Source organism: Melanerpes formicivorus, unplaced genomic scaffold, assembly GCF_026170545.1.
Source record: "Melanerpes formicivorus ecotype bairdi unplaced genomic scaffold, bMelFor1.0.p_v2 SCAF_224, whole genome shotgun sequence".
NCBI classification, from domain to species: Eukaryota; Metazoa; Chordata; class Aves; order Piciformes; family Picidae; genus Melanerpes; species Melanerpes formicivorus.
The window spans coordinates 203,290-223,628 of NW_027142576.1; the positions used below are offsets into that span (position 1 = coordinate 203,290).

The window sequence follows — 20,339 nt, forward strand, 5'->3', positions numbered from 1 at the left end:
GTTCTATAGGGATCCCCTGGTTCTATAGGGACCCCCCCTGGTTCTATAGGGACCTTGGGAACCCCTCTGGTTCTATAGGGACCCCCTGGTTCTATAGGGACCTCAGGAACCCCTCTGGCTCTATAGGGACCCCCCTGGTTCTATAGGGAACCCTGGTCTATACGGACCCCCCTGGTTCTATAGGGACCTCAGGAACCCCCCTGGCTCTATAGGGACCCCCCTGGTTCTATAGGGACCCCCCCTGGTTCTATAGCAACCTCAGGAACCCCTCTGGTTCTATTGGACCCCCCCTGGTTCCAGAGGGACCATAGGAACTCCACTGGTTCTATAGGAACCCCGGGAACCCCTCTGGCTCTATCAGGACCCCCCTGGTTCTATAGGGACCTCAGGAACCCCTCAGGCTCTATAGGGACCTCGGGAACCCCCCCTGGTTCTATGGGGACCCCCCTGCTTCTATAGGGGACCCCGGGAACCCCTCTGGTTCTATAGGGACCCCCCTGCTTCTATAGGGACCCCGGGAACCCCTCTGGTTCTATAGGGACCATAGGAATCCCTCTGGTTCTATAGGGACCCCCTGGTACTATAGGGACCTTAAGGATCCTAAACTGAGGGGCCCAGAACTGGGCACAGCACTCAAGGGTTGTGGCCTAACCAGTGCAGTGTACAGGGCACAATGACTTCCCTGCTCCTGCTGGCCACACTGTTCCTGATGCAGGCCAGGATGCCATTGGCCCTCTTGGCCGCCTGGGCACACTGCAGGCTCATGTTCAGTCTACCATCATCCAGTACCCCCAGGTCCCTCTCTGCCTGGCTGCTCTCAGCCACTCTGACCCCGGCCTGTAGCACTGCCTGGGGTTGTTGTGGCTAATGTGCAGCACCTGGCACTTGGATGTGTTCAATCTCATGCCCTTGGACTCTGCCCAATCTGCCCAGCCTGGCAAGGTCCCTCTGGAGAGCTCTCCAACCCTCTAACAGATCAACTCCTGCCCCCAGCTTGGTGTCATCAGCAAATGTACTGATGATGGACTCAATTCCCTCATCCAGATCTTAATAAAGATATTAAGGAGCATGGGGCCCAGCACTGATCCCTGGGGCACACCACTGGTGCCTGGCTGCCAGCTGGATGTGGCACCATTCACCATCGCTCCCTGGGCTCAGCCTCCAGCCAGTTCCTAACTCAGTGCAGAGTGCTGCTGTCCCAGCCAGGGGCTGACAGCTTAGCCAGGAGTTTGCTGTGGGGGACGGTGTCAGAGGCCTTTAGAGCCTCTATAGAGCCCAATGCAGCCTCTATAGAGCCCTAAGGAGCATCTATAATGCTCTGTGGAACCTCTGTAGAGCCTCTACAGAGATTCTATAGAACTCTAAGGGTCCCCTGTAGAGCCCTATGGAACCTCAAAAGAGCCTCTGTAGAGCCCTATGGAGCCCAATGAAGCCTCTCTAATGCCTAATGGAGCCTCTATAGATCCCTGTGGAGCCCTATGGAGCCTCTATAATGCCTAATGGAGCCTCTATAGATCCCTATGGAGCCTCTACAGAGCCCAATGCAGCCTCTATAGAACCCTATAGACCCTCTTTAGAACCCTTTGCAGCCTCTGTAGAGCACTATGGAGCTTCTATAGAACCCTGTGCAGCCCTGTGGAACCTCTATAGTGCCCTGAGGAGCCCTAAGAAGCTTCTATAGAGCCTGTATAGAGCTCCTAGAGACGCCTATGTTACCAGATAGAGCCTACCCCACCCTAGCCTGCCCCACCCAAGACTAGCCAAGCCTACCCTACCCTAGCCTAGCCCTGAAGAGCCTGTAGAGAGCCTCTACAGAGCCCAGCACAGCCTCTATAATGCTCTGTGGAGCTTCTCTAGAGCCCCATGGAGCCTCTGTAGCATCCTATGGAGCCTGTAGAGAGCCTCTATAGAGCCCAATTTGGCCTCTATAATACACTATGGAGCCCCATGGAGCCTCTGTAGCATCCTATGGAGCCTGTAGGGAGCCTCTATAGAGCCCAATTCAACCTCTATAATACACTATGGAGCCCCATGGAACCTCTGTAGCATCCTATGGAGCCTGTAGGGAGCCTCTATAGAGCCCAATTTGGTCTCTATAATACACTATGGAGCCCCATGGAGCCTCTGTAGAGCCTCATGCAGCCTCTATGTAGCCCCATGAAGTCCTATGGAGCCTCTACAAAGCCTCTACAGAGCCCTAATGAGTCTCTAGAGAGTCCTATGGAGCCTCTATATAAACCATCAGAGCCTCTGCACAGACCTCAGGAGCCTCTTTAGAGGCCTGTGGAGCCCATACTGAGCCAATGGGAGCGTCTATAGAGTGTGTGGGAGCCTCTAGAGAGGCCTAGGGAGCATCTATAGAGTCTTATGGAGACACTATAGGCCCGTGGGAGCCTCTATAGAGGTCTATGGAGCCTCTATATTGACCATTGGAGCCTCTCTTCAGGCCACTGTAGCCTCCATAGAGGACTATGCAGCCTCCATAGAGGACTATGCAGCCCCTATAGAGGCTGATGAAGCCTCTATGCGGGCTGTGGTTGCCTCTGTAGAGGACTATGGAGCCTCTGTATTGCCCTTGGGCGTCTCTCTGGAGGCCTAAGGAACCTCTATATTGACCATTGGAGCCTCTATAGAGGCCTAAGCAGCCTCTTTATAGACTGTGGGAGCTGCTATAGGGGCCAGTACAGCCTCTACAGAAGCCTATGGTGCCACTGTAGAGCCGGTGGGAGCCTCTCTAGAGACATATGGAGCCTCTATAGAGCCTTATGGATACTCTATAGACCCCTGGGAGCCTCTATAGAGGCCAATGGAGCCTCTGTATAAACCATGGGAGGCTCTATACAGACCTTGGGAGCCTCCATAGTGGCCTATGGAGCCTATATTGAGCCAATGGGAGCATCTGTAGAGCCTGTGGGAGCCTCTCTAGAGGCCTATGGAGCCTCTATATAGAGCTTAGGATCCTCTGTAGAGGACTGTGGAGGCCAAATTGAGCCAATGGGATCGTCTATAGAGGCCGTGCAAGCCTCTATGGAGGCCTAAGGAACCTCTGTATAGACCTTGGGAGCCTCTATAGTGGCCTATGGACCCCATATTGAGCCAATGGGAGCATCTACAGAGCTCGTGGGAGCCTCTAGAGAGGACTATGGAGCCTCTGAAGAGCCTGTGGGAGCCTCTATGGAGGCCTGTGGAGCCTCTATATTGACCATTGGAGGCTCTATGGAGGCCTATGGAGCCTTTATATTGAACGTCGGAGGCTCTATGGAGGTCTAAGGAGCCCTCATGGAGCCTGTGGGAGCCTCTGTGGAGGTCTATGGAGCCTCTATATTGACCATTGGAGGCTCTATGGAGGTCTAAGGAGCCTCTATATTGAACGTTGGAGCCATGGTAGCCTCTCTAGAGGCCTCTGCAGCTTCTATATAGACAGTGGGAGCCTCTATAGAGGCCTATGGAGCCTTTATAGAGCCTTATGGAGACTCTTTAGACCCCTGGGAGCCTCTCTAGAGTCCAATGGAGCCTCTATATAAACCATGGGAGCCTCTTTATAGACCTTGGGAGCCTCCATAGTGGCCTATGGAGCCTATATTGAGCCAATGGGAACATCTATAGAGCATGTGGGAGCCTCTAGAGAGGACTATGGAGCCTCTGAAGAGCCCATGGGAGCCTCTATGGAGGCCAATGGAGCCTCTATATTGACCATTGGGGGCTCTATGGAGGTCTAAGGAGCCTCTATATTGACCATTGGAGGCTCTATGGAGGTCTAAGGAGCCCCCATGGAGCCTGTGGGAGCCTCTGTGGAGGTCTATGGAGCCTCTATATTGACCATTGGAGGCTCTATGGAGGTCTAAGGAGCCTCTATATTGAACGTTGGAGCCATGGTAGCCTCTCTAGAGGCCTCTGCAGCCTCTATGTATACAGTGGGAGCCTCTATAGAGGCCTATGGAGCTGGTACAGAAGCCTATGGCGCCCTTATAGAGCCCGTGGGAGCCTCGATAGAGGTCTATGCAGCCTCTGTAAAAACGATGGGAGGCTCTCTATAGACCTTGCGAGCCTCTCTAGTGGCCAAAGGAGCCCATATGGCGCCAATGGGGAGCATGTGTAGAGCTCGTGGGAGCCTCTCTAGAGGCCTTGGTAGCCTATTTGCCCTTTCCTTGCTTTCCGAGCACTGCAACAGCGCCACCTAGGGGCCTGTGAGGCACAGGGAAGCTGCAGACCTGTGGATGCGTGGTTGGAAAGCTGCGACTCAGAGAGGGGTGGCCTGGGGGTGTTGGTTGGCAGTCGCTGACCATGAGGCAGCAGTGCCCAGGCGGCCGAGAAGGCCAATGGCATCCTGGCAGGGTGGGCAGCAGGGCCAGGAGGTGAGCAACCCCTGTGCCCAGCACTGGGGAGGCCACACCTCGAGTGCTGCGTTCAGCTCTGGGCTACTTCCTCCAGGAAGGACACTGAGACGCTGCCCCAAGCCTCTCACCTGCCCCAGCACCCCCACCCATGGCTCCAGGCCACCCCAGTGCCAGCTGTGCCCCCCCTCCCCCATGAGCAACCTCTCACCTGCCCCAGCACCCCCACCCATGGCTCCAGGCCACCCCAGCCCCAGCTGTGCCCCCCCTGCCCCATGAGCCACCTCTCACCTGCCCCAGCACCCCCACCCATGGCTCCAGGCCACCCCAGCGCCAGCTGTGCCCCCCCTGCCCCATGAGCCACCTCCCCCCTGCCCCCGCATCCAGCAGTGCCAGCAGCACCGGGTGAGGGCTAGGGGTGGATCTGGGGACCCAGTGCCACCCAGAGCCCGGCCAATGGGAGGCAGCCCTGCTGCTGACTCGGCTGTGCCCAGGCAGAGCAGCAGCCCCGGGCACCCTGCAGAGCAGACAGACGGACAGACACCCAGCCAGGGTGCCAAGGGGCAGCGATGCCCCCGGGCCGGGCACGGCCCTGCAGAGGGCTGTGGGCAGGGGGCAGCTGGGTGCTACCAAGGTGAAAAAGCCCCAGAGCTGGCCGGGGCCAGCAGCCCCTCGCTGGGGACAGTGCTGCAGGCAGGGGCCAAGTGGCGCTGGGAGCCCTGCGGGGCTGGGCTCTGCCTGGTGACTGCTGACGCTGCCCAGCGCCGCTCCTCGCTGCGCCCTGCTGGGGCTCCCGGTGCCCGCACTGGGTGGGGCTGCTCAGTGGGTCCCAGCCCCACTGCAGCCTCTGCTGCATCAGCCATGGAGCCTGGTGCTGTGCTGGGAGCTGTGCTGGTGGCACTGGTGGTGCTGGGAGCCCACCCGGCTGGAGCTGAGAAGCTCTCAGGTGGGCTCAGAGCTGGGGCACGGGGAGGGGCTGCTGGGTTTGGGTGGTGCCCTGCGAGGTGCTGGGGGTCTGCTGTCCCCTCCTGCCCCCACTGCTGGGTGCCAGTCCCTCCTGCCCTGGCCTCCGCTGGCGCCTCCCTGGCTGTGCCCAGTGCCCAGGCTGAGGCACGGAGTCCTCTCGGGGTCAGGATCCCCCCAGCAGTGCTGCGGCAGCTGCGTGGCACTGGGGGAGGCTGGGAGGGGAGCGGCGATGGGCAGGGGGCTCCATGGTGCCTCGCTGCCCTCCCCTGACCTGGCCCCTGCCCCACCAGGAGTTTTCCTGGAGATGGAAAAGGGCGAGTGCCAGTTCCTCAACGGCACCGAGAGGGTCAGGTTTGTGGACAAGAAGATCTACAACCGGGAGCAGTTTGCTCACTTCGACAGCGATCTGGGGATCTTTGTGGCCGACACCCCCCTGGGTGAGCCCCAAGCCCAGTACTGGAACAGCCAACCAGAGATACTGGAGCGGAAAAGGGCTGAGGTGGACACCTACTGCCGGCACAACTACGAGGTGGCAACTCCATTCACGGTGGAGAGGAGAGGTGAGAGCGTGGCAGAGCCTTTCCCTGGGCAATGGGCACCAGCCAAGCCCCTGGCACTCCCCAAATGCCCCAACCCCAGCGTGGGTCAGGGTGGGAAGGGACCTCTGGGGATCCGGATGGGAGCCTCAGGGCTGCTGGTGTCTTGTGCCCATCCCCCATCACTAAGGTGGTCCCCACCTGGCTCAACCCCAGCCCAGCCCCATGCAGGGGTCCCTCCTTGCCTTCCTGAGAGGGGGAGGGGGGAGGGGGAGGAGAACAGAAAGGGGAAATGGGTGGGAAGGCTGCCAGGGGGTTTCTGAGAGAAGCTTCCCCCCACGCCCAGGGCTGTCAGCAGTTCCCAGGGCAGAAGTGAGCTGAGCCTGGAGTCTGCTGGAGCTGAGCCAGCAGGATAGTGCCCCACAACATAGCCCTCTGGAGAGGTTCCTGCCAGCAGGCAGCACTGCAACGACCCTCACCCAGGGCTGGTGCCATGGTAGGGGTGGGAAGGGAGCTCTGGAGCTCACCCAGCCCAAGCCCCCTGCTCCAGCAGGGCACCCACAGCAGCTTGCCCAGCAGCACAATGGCCAGGGGGTTTGGAAGCTGTCCACAGGAGGAGACTCCACAACCTCTCTGGGCAGCCTGCTCCAGGGCTCAGAAGCCTCCAAGCCAAGAAGGTTCTTGTGAGGGAAGCTCCTGGCTGGCAACTTTGTGCCCGGGGCCCTGTGTCCTGTGGCTGGTAGCAGGGAGAAGAGCCTGGCCCCAGCCTCTTGCCTGCCAGCCCTTAGCTCTGGCTGAGCACGGAGGAGATGCCCAGGAGGGCTGTCAGGAGGACAGAGTGTGGCTGTGCCAGGTGCAGGGAGGGCTTGGCAAGTCCCTGGGCACGTCCCACGCTGCTTGGGGGCCCCAGAGTCAAACGTGGGTCAGAGCAGGGGCAGGGTGGTCCCTGCCTGCGCTGTGCCAGTCCCTTCCCAGCTGTCTCTGGCTCTGCCCCAGTGCCACCCCAGGTGCAGATCCACTTCGTGCAGTCGAGCTCCCTGCCCCAGGGCAGCAGGCTGATTTGCGCCGTGATGGACTTCTACCCCGCGGAGGTGGAGGTGAAGTGGTTCAGGAACGGGCAGGAGGAGACGGAGAGCGTGGTGTCGACGGAGGTGCTGCAGAACGGGGACTGGACCTACCAGGTGCTGGTGATGCTGGAAACCAGCCCGCAGCGCGGGGACACCTACCTGTGCCAGGTGGAGCACAGCAGCCTGCAGCGCCCCATCGCCCAGCGCTGGGGTAAGGCTCTGCCCCGGGCCAGCTGGGGGGGCACAAGGTGCTGGTGGGGTCCCCATCTCCCCACGAGTCCTGCTGGGGAAGCTTGGGAGCTGTGGGGCTGGAAGGGGGAGGGTGGTGGATGAGCTGTGCCTTGAGTTCAGCCCTCAGCCCCCTCCCCGCTCTCCTCCCCACAGAGCTGCCGACGGACCCCGGCCGCAGCAAGATGCTGACAGGGGTGGGGGGCTTGGTGCTGGGGCTCCTCTTCCTGGGCCTGGGGCTCGGCCTCCACCTGCGCAGCAAGGTGAGCTGGGGGGTGGGGACAGCGGCTGGGGACCTCTCTCTGCCCAGAGAGCTGCTGGAGGCTCCAGCTCTGGGGGCTTTCCAACCCCCCCGCCCAGCCATTGTGCCCCTGGGGGATGGACTCTGAGTGCCCCTGGGGGATGGACTCTGGGTGCCCTTGGGAGGTGGGCTCTGGGTGCCCCTGGGGGATGGGTTCTGGGTGCCCCTGGGGGATGGACTCTGGCTGTCCTTGGGAGGTGGGCTCTGGGTGCCTTTGGGGGATGGGCTCTGGGTGCCCCTGGGGGATGGGCTCTGGCTGTCCTTGGGAGGTGGGCTCTGGGTGCTTCTGGGGGATGAGCTCTGGGTGCCCCTGGGGGATGGGCTCTGGCTGTCCTTGGGAGGTGGGCTCTGGGTGCCCCTGGGGGATGGGCTCTGGGTGCCCCTGGGGGATGGGCTCTGGCTGTCCTTGGGAGGTGGGCTCTGGGTGCCCCTGGGGGATGGGCTCTGGCTGTCCTTGGGAGGTGGGCTCTGGGTGCCCCTGGGGGATGGGCTCTGGGTGCCCCTGGGGGATGAGCTCTGGGTGCTCCTAGGGATGGGCTCTGGGTGCCCCTGGGGGATGGGCTCTGGGTGCCTCTGGGGGATGAGCTCTGGGTGCCCCTGGGCGATGAGCTCTGGGTGCCCCTGGGGGATGGGCTCTGGGTGTCCCTGGGGGATAGGCTCTGGGCGCCCCTGGGGGATGGGCTCTGGGTGTCCCTGGGGGATGAGCTCTGGGTGCCCCTGGGGGATGGGCTCTGGGTGCCCCTGGGGGATGGGCTCTGGGTGTCCCTGGGGGATGAGCTCTGGGTGCCCCTGGGGGATAGGCTCTGGGCGCCCCTGGGGGATGGGCTCTGGGTGCCCCTGGGGGATGGGCTCTGGGTGCCCCTGGGGGATGGGCTCTGGGTGTCCCTAGGGATGAGCTCTGGGTGCTTCTGGGGGATGGGCTCTGGGTGCCCCTGGGGAATGGGCTTGGGTGCTCCTGGGGATGGACTCTGGGTACCCCTGCTCCAGCACATAAGCTCTGGGTGCCCCAGCAGGGAGTTGGACTCGATGCTCCTCAGAGCTCCCCCCTGCCCCCCACCACTCTGTGACTCTGTGACTCTTCTCTCCCCACAGGGCTCCTGAATCACCTTCTGCCCCTGCTCCCCTGCTCAGCCTCCGGCCAGGCCCTGCCCGCAGCCTCCCCTCTGCCTGGCACCTCCCTGTGCCACCTCCCCACACTGCCCCCCGGGGCTCAGCCCCTCTGCCCCAGCCCAGCTTAGCAGCCCCAAGATTCCCAGGGCTCTGCCACGCTGGCCCTGGGCTGCTGCAGCTCTGCCCAATAAAGTCTCCCAGGATGGCTTCTTCAGCCTTGCCCTGGACTCCTGGAACCATGGAATGGTTCCCTTGGGACCATCCAGGCCAAGCCTCCAGCCAGCACCACCCATGGCCACTCAGCCATGGCCTCAGCACTGTGTCTGCAGCTTCTTTGAACCTGTTATGAATACACTGGTGGTTGTGTGATGTGAAAGGCTGATGGGGGAGCCTGCAGGAGCCTCTTTTGAGGACAAAGTGAGAGCTGTTTGACAGACTTAAACAGAGGCAGTGTTTGGCTAGCTGGAGACAGCAAGGCTGAGGAGAAGCTGTATTCAGATAAACACTCAGTCCCATTCAGAACTGGGGACTTGTTTTCTTTAGGTAGGAAGCCTGGACAAGTGAGCAGGCATGAAAGCAGACAACTCTGAGGACGACTCCTTGACTTCATCTTTTGAGCCTCAGGAGGACCCTGACCAGGCAGAGTGTGCATGAGCAGGGATCTGCCCACCTGTTCCAAGGCTCACTCCCATATGCCTGCCTCCTGTTTAGCCTAAGTCTGTTGATGTAGATGATGCAGCTGTAGAAGGTGAAGGAAGCTCTTGTAAAGCTGCTGGGGAGGCGAAGTTTGGTACCTTTGCATGCCCAACTGGTTGCTTTGCTTGCTTTTATTGCCCTTTATTGCCTTTCTATGGTCTTTTATTGCCAATAAAGTTGTGGCCAGAAACTTCTACCTGGAGGCATCTGTAAACAGAAGGGACCTCTGGAGATCATCGAGTCCGAGCCCCCTGCCAGAGCAGGAGCATAGAACCCAGCACAGGGCACACAGGAACACAGCCAGACAGGGCTGGAAAGGCTCCAGAGCAGGAGACTCCCCAACCTCTCTGGGCAGCCTGCTCCAGGGCTCTGGGAGCCTCACAGTGAGGAAGTTCCTCCCCCTGGTGAGGTGGAACCTCCTGTGCTGCAGTTTACATCCATTGCCCCTTGGCCTATATCCCAGGGCACAGTGAGCAGAGCCTGTCCCTGTCCCCTGCCTCCTGCCCCCCAGCCCTCAGATATTCATAAACATTAGATCCCCTCTCAGCCTTCTCCTCTCCAGACTAACTCTGCTCATAATAATGCAGGATTTGGGGGTTGGATAGGGCCTGGCTGACCCTGGCACACTGGGTAGGGCAGGGGGCACCTGGGCACCACAGGCCCCTGATGTGTCCCCTACCCAACAGCAGCTGCAGGAGGGGCCTGGGGGGGATCCTCCCCCTCCAGCCAGGACATGAGGCTCAAGGCCAAAGTGGAGAAGCTGAAGCAGAAGCTGGCAGCCAGCAAACACAGGCTGGGGGGGCAGGGAGGGGTGTTCTGAAGGGGGGGCAGGGGGGTGGCTATCTGGGTTTGGGGTGAGGCTGACACCTCCTTAACCTCCCTGCCCAGCTCTGCAGAAGGCCCAGCACCAGGGGCAGGCACTGTGCTGCCAGCCCAAGGGCTGAGGCAGGAGCACCCCTGGCTGCTGGCCCAGCACAGCCAGCTGCAGGCACTGGCAGGCTGGGGGGGGATAAAGCCCTGAGCCCCCCGGACAGCCTCCCCCAACTCCCTGTGCCCCCCCAGGCAGCCCATGCTGCACCCTGCCACAAGCAGGAGGAGCCAGGGCCCAGCCCAAAATGCCCCCAGGGAAGGCACAGCAGCAGCCTGAGAGCTCCAAATGCCTCCCTGGGACCCTCAGTTACCCTCCTGCACCCCAAAACTATCCCCAAGGAACCAAAAACGGTCCCCACCCCCAGGCAGCAGGAAAGGACCCCCCCCACCCCCAGAAGATCAGGACTGGGGGGCTGCAGAGGGATTCTGGGGGGCAGGGCCATGGCAGTGCCAGTTTGGACCCTTCCTGGCTAGGGGTAAGGAAAATGCAGGGGGGCAGCAACATTTTGGGAGCCTCCTGTTCTTCCCTCTCCACTCCACCTGAGGACTCCTCCACTGCCCCCCAGTTTGGGGACTCTGAGGGTACCCCACCATGTCCTGGCCTCCTCTCACCAGTAGCCTTTGTCCCCACATGGGGGCTCCTGCCCATGAGGCCACCCCAGCCCCAAGCCCTGGGCTCACAGACAAGGCCAGGCCAGGCTCTGAGGTGCCCTGCAGCTAAGCCGAGCCCAGCACCAAGCCACTGCTGGAGCCCCCTGGGCTCTTTCTTGGACACCCCCAGCAAGGGCAGCACTCAGGGAGGTGTCCTGCAGCTTGTGCAGGGCTGGGAGCAGCTGAGGAGAGAAGGCAAAGAGGTCAAAGAACAGTGATCAGAGAGCTCAGCACCACCCCGGGCTCCCATCCAGGCTGCCAAGGTGCCAGGCACCCACTGGGCTTGGCGGTGGGGGTGCCACCCCTGCCAGTGGCCAAAGGGCACTGGGGTGCTGAAGGCAAGCTAGGCACACTGGGCACAGGGCTTGGGCTTCCTGAGGCCCTTCCCACACCCGCAGCTGCTGCAATTCTGCCAGCTGCTGCAGCAGCTCCTGCAGGGAAGCAAGGCGCTGCCCTGGAGCACAGCAGCCGCCCGGCAGCTGCCGGCACAAAGGCTCCAAGCCCCCAGGGCTCCCCCACACGCCCCCACGGGAGCCTCTGCTGCGAGCCAGCCCCCACGCTGCCCACCACCTCTCCTGGCCACAGCAGCCCCCACAGCGCCGCTGCAGCTCAGCTCTGCTGCCAGGGCAGCAGGGAGCAGAGGGACACAGGGCCAGCCCCCTGCAGCCCACCACTGGCTCCGCCTGCAACACAGCAGCAGCCAAAGGGGGCCTGCAGCTGCCCCTAGCAGGGGGATTCAGCAGCACAGCAGCACAAGGAACCCCCAAACACACCCAGCCCTCCCCAGCCCCACCGATGGCCCCACGGCCGCGCACACCCCTCCCCCCCGCCCCGAGCCGCAGGGACCCCCTCGCAGCACCCCACGCCCCCTCCCCGCGCCACGGCCACAGACAGCCTCGCCCAGCACCACCAGCTCCTACCGCACAAACCCTGCGCCAGCCCTGCGCACCCCGCTACGCCCCGACCGCCCCCCCCGGACCCCACAACCCCGCAACGCCCTCCCCGGCTCCAGCACACAACCCTCAGCCCCCGACCGTTCCCAGCCCCTCCTCAGCCCCACACATTCCCTCAGCCCATCCGCAGCCGGCGCAAAGGCCACGCACAGCACCAGGCCGGCCGGGAGCTCAGCACACCCCAAGCCGCGGACCGCCGGCCCCGGCAGGCTCCGGCCGAGCACAGAGCGGCAGCAGGGCGGGGCTCGGAGAGGAAGTCCCGCCCCAACTTGCAGCAGCCGCCAATCAAAGCCGCCAGGGAGCGCCTGCCGCGGCCTCCGGCGTCGCGGAGCGGCCGCGGCGCCGCCCATTGGCTGGCGGTGGAGGCGTGCCGGAAATGACGTCAGAGCGCGAGGTTTGAATTCGCGCGGCGGCGGCAGGTTCGGAGGTCCGGGCGCTGACGCCTTGGGGGGTGTGGGGGTGTGGTGTGTGTGACCGGATCCCCGGGGTGGGGCGGGGGCAGTCGGACGCCGGGGTCCCCCCATGGTCCCCCCTGACTCTCCGCTCTCTCTTCCGGTTCCCCCTCAGACCGCACCGGACGCCTGAGCCCCGCGGTGCCGGCCGAGGCCCGGCCATGCCCCGCCCCAAGCCCCCCAGCCCCCGCCGCATCAGGCCCCCCCCCGACACCCCCGACACCCCCGGCCCGCCGGCCCCCGCCGCGACCTCGGCTTCCGCGCCCCCCTCCACGGCCCCCGGTGCATCGCAGTGAGTGACGGGAGTGGACCCCCCTCTGTGGACCCCCCTCTGTGGATCCCCCTCTATGGACCCCCCTCTATGAATCCCCCACCATGGACCCCCTTCTATGAAACCCCCTCTATGGGCTCCCCCTCCATGGATCCCCCTCCATGGATCCCCCTCCATGGACCCCCCTCCATGGACCCCCTCTCTATGGATCCCCCTCTATGGATCCCCCCTCTATGAACCCCTCTATGGGACGCGCCCCACTAAGAACCCCCCCCCATGGACCCCCTCCCTAGGGGCCACTCTGTCGACCCCCTTCCTATGGCCTCCTCTAAGCCCCCCCCAGCCTGACTCTTTAGGCCCTTCCCTGGCCCCTATGGACCCTGCCCTGCCCCGCCCTGCCCCTATAGATCTCTCCCCCTAGCACTAGGGATCCTTCCCCGAGCCCCCATAGATCCCACTGGATCCTGGATGTTTCTCCCAGGCCCTGCACATTCCTCTTCCCCCCCACCCCCTACAGACTGCCTCCATCCCCAGCTTGCACCTTCCTTCCCTTTCCCCTACCCAGCCCCTAGAGATCCCTCCAGATCTTCCCCTGCACCCAGACCCTGTGGGTCTCTCCTAGACCCCCCCCCACAGCCTCACCCTGGACCCCACGACCACCTGCCCACCCACCCTACCATGTAGATCCCTCCCTGACTACATGGATCCTCCTGTTACTCCCTGCTCAGGGCCAGATAGATCCCTAGAGATCCTCCTGTCATCCCCCTGGCCCTGTGCATCCCTCTCATCCCCTATAGATCCCTCTCTGTCTCTCTTGCTGACTCTACAGATCTCTCCTGACTCCTATAGATCCCCCTGCACTCCCTTTGCAGTCCCTCTCGATCTCCTCCCTGCCCCTATAGATCACTTCCTTCTCTCCCAGCACCTCTAGATCCCTCTTTGCCCAGTGATCCCTCTGTTCCCCTGAATGCAATTCCTATGGATCCCTCCTTCCAGCCCCTATAGATCACTCTCTTATTTCCCTCCTGGCCCTATAGATCCCTCCCAGCCTCTCATCCCTGCAAGCTGGGCCCTACAGATGCCCCCAGACAGCCTCCCCAGCCCCTATAGCTCTCTCCAAGCCCCTGTAGACACCATCAGATCCATAGAGCTTTCCATAGATCTCTGTGCCTCGCCATAGATCCCTGGTCAATTCCCCTAGATGCACATGGATCCCCATAGATCCCCTCACAGATGTCCCCAGATCCCTGTAGCTTTCCATGGATCCCCATAGACTCCACATAGATCCCTATGGCTCCCCATAGATCCTGCCCCCGATCCCTATGGATCCCCACAGCCTCCCATGGGTTCCTATAGACTCCCATAGACCCCCCCGGGCCCCCATAGATCCCCACTGATCCCTATAGACCTTCATAGATCCCTCCAGATCCCCATAGCTCCCCACAGACACCCATAGATCCCTATAGACCCCTCTAGACCCCCATGGATCCCCACAGAATCTGATGGCTCCCCATGGATCCCCATAGATCCCCATGGCTTCCTCCCAGCCTTTATGGCTCCCTCCCAACCCTATAGCTCCCCATGGATTCCCATAGATCCCTATAGGTTCCCATAGTTTTCCCCCCCAGACCCCCCATGGACCCCTATAGATCCCTGTGGCTGCTTCCCAGCCCCCATGGATTCCCATAGGTCCCAGTAGATGCCTCCAGATCCCCATAGATCCCTATAGATCCCTCCAGATCCCCATGGATTGCTATAGATTGCCCTGGATCCCCATGGACCTCCATGGACCGCTATAGATCCCCCATATCTCCCCTCAGCCCCCCATGGACCCCCATAGATCTTCTCAGACCCCCATGGATCCCTGTAGATCCCTATAGCTTCCCCAGATCTCCATGGCTCCCCATAGATCCCCATAGCTCCCCATAACTCACCATAGATCCCCCCATTCACCACAGATCCCTATGGCTGTGCATGGATCCCCCTCAGATCCCCATGGGATCCCACAGCCCTCAAAGAACCATAGAGACTTCCACAGATCCCCATAGATCTCCCAGATCTCCATAGATCCCTATGGCTTCCCACAGATCCCCATAAGTGCCTATGGCTCCCCATCAATCCCCCCAGATCCCCATGGATCCCCACAGCCCCCAAAGAGCCAGAGAGACTTCCAGAGAGCCTCCTAGCTCCTCCTGGCTCCGGCTGGCTGCGTCTGCCTCCGGCTGCGTCCAGCTCCAGCCACGTCTGGCTGGGCGGCTGTCGGTCAGCCGCGGGCGCTGTGCTGGTCAGCGTCGGTCAGCATTGGTCAGTGGTGTGCGCTGTGCTGGTCAGCATTGGTCAGCATTGGTCAGTGGTGTGCGCTGTGCTGGTCAGCATTGGTCAGCATTGGTCAGTGGTGTGCGCTGTGCCGGTCAGCGTTGGTCAGCATTGGTCAGTGGTGTGCGCTGTGCTGGTCAGCGTTGGTCAGCATTGGTCAGTGGTGTGCGCTGTGCCGGTCAGCGTTGGTCAGCATTGGTCAGCGGTGTGTGCTGTGCCGGTCAGCGTTGGTCAGCATTGGTCAGTGGTGTGCGCTGTGCCGGTCAGCGTTGGTCAGCATTGGTCAGCGGTGTGTGCTGTGCTGGTCAGTGTTGGTCAGTGGTGGATGCTGTGCCAGTTAGCATGGGGTGCTGTGCTGGTCAGCTTTGGTCAACATCGGGCACTGTGCTGGTCAGCGTTGGTCAGTGGTGGATGCTGTGCCAGTTAGCATTGGGTGCTGTGCTGGTCAGCTTTGGTCAACATTGGGCACTGTGCTGGTCAGCGTTGGTCAGTGGTGGGTGCTGTGCTGGTCATTATTGGTCAGCGGTGGGTGCTGTGCTGGTCAGCGGTGTGCATTGTGCCGGTCAGTGGTGGGTGCTGTGCCGGTCAGTGTTGGTCAGCGGTGTGTGTTGTGCCGGTCAGTGTTGGTCAGCGGTGTGCACTATGCCGGTCAGCGGTGTGCGCTGTGCCGGTCAGCGGTGTGCACTATGCCGGTCAGCGGTGTGCGCTGTGCCGGTCAGCGGTGGTCAGCGGTGGGTGCTGTGCCGGTCAGCGGTGGTCAGCGGTGGGTGCTGTGCCGGTCAGCAGTGTGCGCTGTGGCGGTCAGCGGTGGGTGCTGTGCCGGTCAGCGGTGTGCGCTGTGCCGGTCAGCGGTGGTCAGCGGTGGGTGCTGTGCCGGTCAGCGGTGTGCGCTGTGCCGGTCAGCGGTGGTCAGCGGTGGGTGCTGTGCCGGTCAGCGGTGGTCAGCGGTGTGCGCTGTGCCGGTCAGCAGTGTGCGCTGTGGCGGTCAGCGGTGTGCGCTGTGCCGGTCAGCGGTGTGCACTATGCCGGTCAGCAGTGGGTGCTGTGCCGGTCAGTGTTGGTCAGCGGTGGGCGCTGTGCCGGTCAGCGGTGTGCGCTATGCCGGTCAGCAGTGGGTGCTGTGCCGGTCAGTGCTGGTCAGCGGTGTGCGCTATGCTGGTCAGCGGTGGGTGCTGTGCCGGTCAGCGGTGTGCGCTGTGCCGGTCAGCGGTGTGCGCTGTGCTGGTCAGCGGTGGGTGCTGTGCCGGTCAGCAGTGTGCGCTATGCCGGTCAGCGGTGGGTGCTGTGCCGGTCAGTGCCGGTCAGCGCCGGTCAGCAGTGTGCGCTGTGCCGGTCAGCAGTGTGCGCTGTGCCGGTCAGCGGTGGGTGCTGTGCCGGTCAGTGCCGGTCAGCGGTGTGCGCTGTGCCGGTCAGCAGTGTGCGCTGTGGCGGTCAGCCGTGTGTGCTGTGCCGGTCAGCCGTGGGTGCTGTGCCGGTCAGCAGTGTGCGCTATGCCGGTCAGCGGTGTGCGCTGTGCCGGTCAGCGGTGGTCAGCGGTGGGTGCTGTGCCGGTCAGCGGTGGTCAGCGGTGGGTGCTGTGCCGGTCAGCGGTGTGCGCTATGCCGGTCAGCGGTGTGCGCTGTGCTGGTCAGCGGTGGGTGCTGTGCCGGTCAGTGCCGGTCAGCGGTGTGCGCTGTGCCGGTCAGCGGTGGTCAGCGGTATGCGCTGTGCCGGTCAGCGGTGTGCGCTGTGCCGGTCAGCGGTGTGCGCTGTGCCGGTCAGCGGTGGGTGCTGTGCCGGTCAGCGGTGTGCGCTATGCCGGTCAGCGGTGTGCGCTGTGCTGGTCAGCGGTGGGTGCTGTGCCGGTCAGTGCCGGTCAGCGGTGTGCGCTGTGCCGGTCAGCGGTGTGCGCTGTGCCGGTCAGCGGTGGGTGCTGTGCCGGTCAGCGGTGTGCGCTATGCCGGTCAGCGGTGTGCGCTGTGCTGGTCAGCGGTGGGTGCTGTGCCGGTCAGTGCCGGTCAGCGGTGTGCGCTGTGCCGGTCAGCGGTGGTCAGCGGTGTGCGCTGTGCCGGTCAGCGGTGGGTGCTGTGCCGGTCAGCGGTGTGCGCTGTGCCGGTCAGCGGTGGTCAGCGGTGGGTGCTGTGCCGGTCAGCGGTGGTCAGCGGTGGGTGCTGTGCCGGTCAGCGGTGGGTGCTGTGCCGGTCAGCGGTGTGTGCTGTGCCGGTCAGTGCCGGTCAGCGGTGTGCGCTGTGCCGGTCAGTGCCGGTCAGCGGTGTGCGCTGTGCCACGCAGGTCGCCGCCGCGGGCAGGTAGCGCTGCGGGAGATCCGCAAGTACCAGAGCAACACCAAGCTGCTGCTGCGGCCGGCGCCCTTCGCACGCCTGGTGAGACCCCCGGGGACCCCGAACGCACCTGGGGGGGACCCAGAATAGACCCCAGGGGGAACCCAAAATACAGCTGGGGGGGGACCCCAAATCCAGACCCGGGTGGGGGTGGGCAGCACCTCAGAACAGACCCCGGGGGCGACCCTGAAATACACCTGGGAGGGATCTCAAGATACACCGGGGGGGGACCTCCAAATAGAGACCTTGGTGGGAACCCCAAGATAGACCCCAGGGGGAGTCCAAAATACACCTGGGGGGGGGAACCAAAAATAGACTCCTGGGGGGACCCAAACTAGACCCCGGGGAGATCCCAAAATATAGCTGGGGGACCCCAAAAATACAACCTGGGTGGTCCCCAAAACATCCCTGGGGGGACCCCAAAATATATCCCATGGACCCCCCAAAATTGCCCCAGCAGGGGACCCCAAAACCAGACCTGCAGGGACTCTAAAATCAGCCTTGGGGGGAGGGACACCCCCAGAAACTGACCCCAGGGGACCCCAAAGCACATCCCAGACACCCCCCAAATGTTTTCAGGTTCCCATGGGATGCCCCCAAATCTCCCCTGGGATCCCCAAACCCCACACTGGGAACCCCAAAATTCCCCCTGGGATCCCCCCCCAAATCCTCCTGCGACCCTCCCAAACCCCACCCTGGGACACCCAAAACCCCCCTGGGACCCCTCCAAATTCCCCCCCTAAGGCCCCCCCAACTCCATCCCGGGGAGCCCCCAGATCCCCTCTGTACAACCCCCCCAAAGCATCCCCAAAGCCCCACCCAGGGATCCCCCCAAAAGCACCCCCTGGGTCCCATCCGTCCCCTGCCCCTCGTGTCCTTGTCCTTGTGTCGTTCCCCACTCCCCCCTCTTCCCCCCCCCCCCCCCCGTGTCCTTGTCCCCTCCCTGTGACGACGTGGTGGCCTTGGGTCTCCTTTCCTGTCCTTGTGTCCCCTCCCCTCCCCCCCCGGGGGGCCTCCCCCTGGGACCTGCTGTCCCCTGCCCTTCCCCCCAGGCCATGAGGGCCCCACTGGGGATGTCCCCAGGGTGGTAGTGGCCTCGTGTCCAAGGTGTCCCCCAAGTGTCCCCCAGGTATCCCCCAGGTGTCCCCACGGCCCTGTCCTCAGTGTCCCCAGCTGGCCCCAGGGTGGTGTCCTCATGCTCAGGGTGACCACAGCTGTCCCACCGTGTCCCCAAGTGTCCCCAGGGAGGTGTCCCCAGCTGTCCCTTCCCTCAGTGGCCCCAGGGCGATGCTGTCCCCATGGTCCTCATGCCCATGAGGTCCCCAGGGTGGTGTCCCTAGGGTGGTGTCCCCAAGCTGTCCCCAGGTGTCCCCCATGTCCCTGTCCCGTGCCAGGTGCGGGAGATCTGTTTGCTCTTCACCCGGGGGGTCGATTACCACTGGCAGCGAATGGCCCTGCTGGCACTGCAGGAGGTGGGCAGGGGGTACCGGGGGGGGGTAGGGTGGAGAGGGTCCCCAGAGTGCTGAGGGGAAGCTGGAGAGGGTCTCAGGGGTGCAGGAGGGGTCTCAGGGTGCTGGAAGAGCCTGGGGAAGGTCCCCGGGGTGCTGGGGGAAGGGCTGCAGAGGGTCCCAGGGATGCTGGGTGTGGCCCGTGGGGGCTGGAGGGGTCCCGGGGGGGGGGGGAGAGAGGCTCCCATGGGTGCTGGGGAGGGGCAGTTTGGGGTTCAGCTGCCTGCCCCGGGCTGGTTTGGGGGGAGGGGGTTGGGGGGCACAAGGGGTGGGTTGCGGAGGGGGGTATGCAGTGGGGATGGGGGGGCTGATTTGGGGGGATCCTCCCCCTTCTGGGGGGTGGCTTGGGGAGCACCCGGGGGGGGCTGCAGTGCTGGTTTGGGGGTGTGCAGGTTTCAGGGGGGTGGCTGACTTGGGGGGGTCCTGCAGTGCCGGGAGGTGGGGAGGGGCTGCTGACTTTGGGGGGGTCCCCATGTTTTGGGGGGGCACACAGGGGTGGCTGCAGTGCCAGGGGGCTGGGTCCTGATTTGGGGGGGGCTCGGATTTGGGGGGGGGGGCGGTTCTCTTTCGGGGGGGGGTGCCGCAGTGCTGGGGGGTGGGTTTTGATTTTGGGGTCCCCCCCCAGTTTCGGGGCACAGGCAGCAGAAGCCTTCGGGGTGCGGCTGCAGGACGCCTTCCTGTGCTCGCTGCGCGGCGTCTGGGGGGGGTGGGCTGTGCTTCGGGGGGGGCGCTCGCTGATGTTGGGGTCCCCCCCCGGTCCCGGGGCGCAGGCGGCGGAGGCGTTCACGGTGCTGCTGCTGGAGGACGCCTACCTGTGCACGCTGCACGCCCGCAGGGTCACTCTCTACCCCAAGGACCTGCAGCTCGCCAGGCGCCTGCGCGGCTCCGAGGGGGGCCTGGGATGAGAGACCCCCACCCCGGGGCGGTGCCACCCCCCCCCCCCAACCTGGCACATCCCCCCCCCCCCAAAAAAAAAACTCCCCTCCCACCTTGCGGGGGGAAGGGGATGGCTGAAACCGGGAACCACCCCCCCCCGGGTAATGGGACCCCCTCCATGCGGACCCCCCCCCCGAATGTGCCCTGCTATGGGGACACCTCCCCCACAGTCCCCCGAGGGACCCCCACCCTCGGGACCCCCTCCTCGTGGGAACCCCCCTCCAAGAGCCCCCGGGGCCCCCCACCTTGGGACTCCCCCATTATGGAGCACTCCCCCCAGAATGTGCCCTGCCATGGGGACCCCTTCCCCATGGGAACCCCCCAGGGACCCCTACCCTGAGATTCCCCCCACCCCCCTCAAAAAGACCGCCCCGGGACTCCCACCCTGGGACTGCACCCCCCCCCGGGACTGCCCCCCCCCCCCCCCCCCCCGAAATGTGCTCTGCCATGGGGACCACCCCCCCTGCCTCATGTGACGCTCATCCAAGACCCTCCCCAGAGCTGCCCACCCTGGGACACGCACCCCCCCTCAAAAAGAACCCCCCCGGGACCCCCACCCTGGGACTCCCCCACAGCGGGCGGAACCCCCCCCCCCCCAAGTGCCTTATTGTAGAGACTCCCTCTCAGAAACAGCCCCTCCCCAGGACCTCCTCCCGTGGGGAACCCCCCAAGGGACCCCCACCCTACGACTCCCTCCCCATGGGAACCCCCCTCCAAGACCCCCCACCCATTAGGGGACTCCCCCACCCCCTTTTAAAGGACCTCCGCAAGTTGGGGACCCCCTTCCCAGGACCCCACCCCTATAAGGGACCCCCCCCATTCC

The 20,339-nt window shown here is 63.5% G+C and overlaps 2 protein-coding genes across 2 annotated transcripts; both read left to right on the top strand.

The window, feature by feature from the left end:
• The first annotated feature begins 5,166 nt into the window (after window positions 1–5,166).
• LOC137458127 (class II histocompatibility antigen, B-L beta chain-like) lies at window positions 5,167–8,611 on the top strand. The gene is made up of 5 exons (XM_068169809.1): window positions 5,167–5,280; window positions 5,591–5,860; window positions 6,833–7,114; window positions 7,288–7,394; window positions 8,525–8,611. Exons 1-5 carry the CDS (start codon window positions 5,196–5,198, stop codon window positions 8,531–8,533), a joined length of 753 nt encoding a protein of 250 aa, XP_068025910.1. The 5' UTR covers window positions 5,167–5,195; the 3' UTR covers window positions 8,534–8,611.
• Window positions 8,612–9,112: 501 nt separating this feature from the next.
• LOC137458121 (uncharacterized) lies at window positions 9,113–19,872 on the top strand. The gene is made up of 6 exons (XM_068169803.1): window positions 9,113–9,181; window positions 11,650–12,139; window positions 12,280–12,456; window positions 17,023–17,114; window positions 18,467–18,544; window positions 19,351–19,872. Exons 1-6 carry the CDS (start codon window positions 9,113–9,115, stop codon window positions 19,483–19,485), a joined length of 1,041 nt encoding a protein of 346 aa, XP_068025904.1. The 3' UTR covers window positions 19,486–19,872.
• Window positions 19,873–20,339: the final 467 nt, after the last annotated feature.

Bases quoted from the DNA above. Each gene is read 5' to 3' on its own strand.
- LOC137458127 (XM_068169809.1), top strand. From the start codon at position 5,196: ATGGAGCCTGGTGCTGTGCTGGGAGCTGTGCTGGTGGCACTGGTGGTG. The intron at 5,281-5,590 runs GTGGGCTCAGAG...CTGCCCCACCAG, and splicing joins TGGAGCTGAGAAGCTCTCAG to GAGTTTTCCTGGAGATGGAA. The intron at 5,861-6,832 runs GTGAGAGCGTGG...GCTCTGCCCCAG, and splicing joins ATTCACGGTGGAGAGGAGAG to TGCCACCCCAGGTGCAGATC.
- LOC137458121 (XM_068169803.1), top strand. From the start codon at position 9,113: ATGAAAGCAGACAACTCTGAGGACGACTCCTTGACTTCATCTTTTGAG. The intron at 12,140-12,279 runs GTCCGGGCGCTG...GTTCCCCCTCAG, and splicing joins CGGCGGCGGCAGGTTCGGAG to ACCGCACCGGACGCCTGAGC. The intron at 18,545-19,350 runs GTGGGCAGGGGG...CCCGGGGCGCAG, and splicing joins CCCTGCTGGCACTGCAGGAG to GCGGCGGAGGCGTTCACGGT.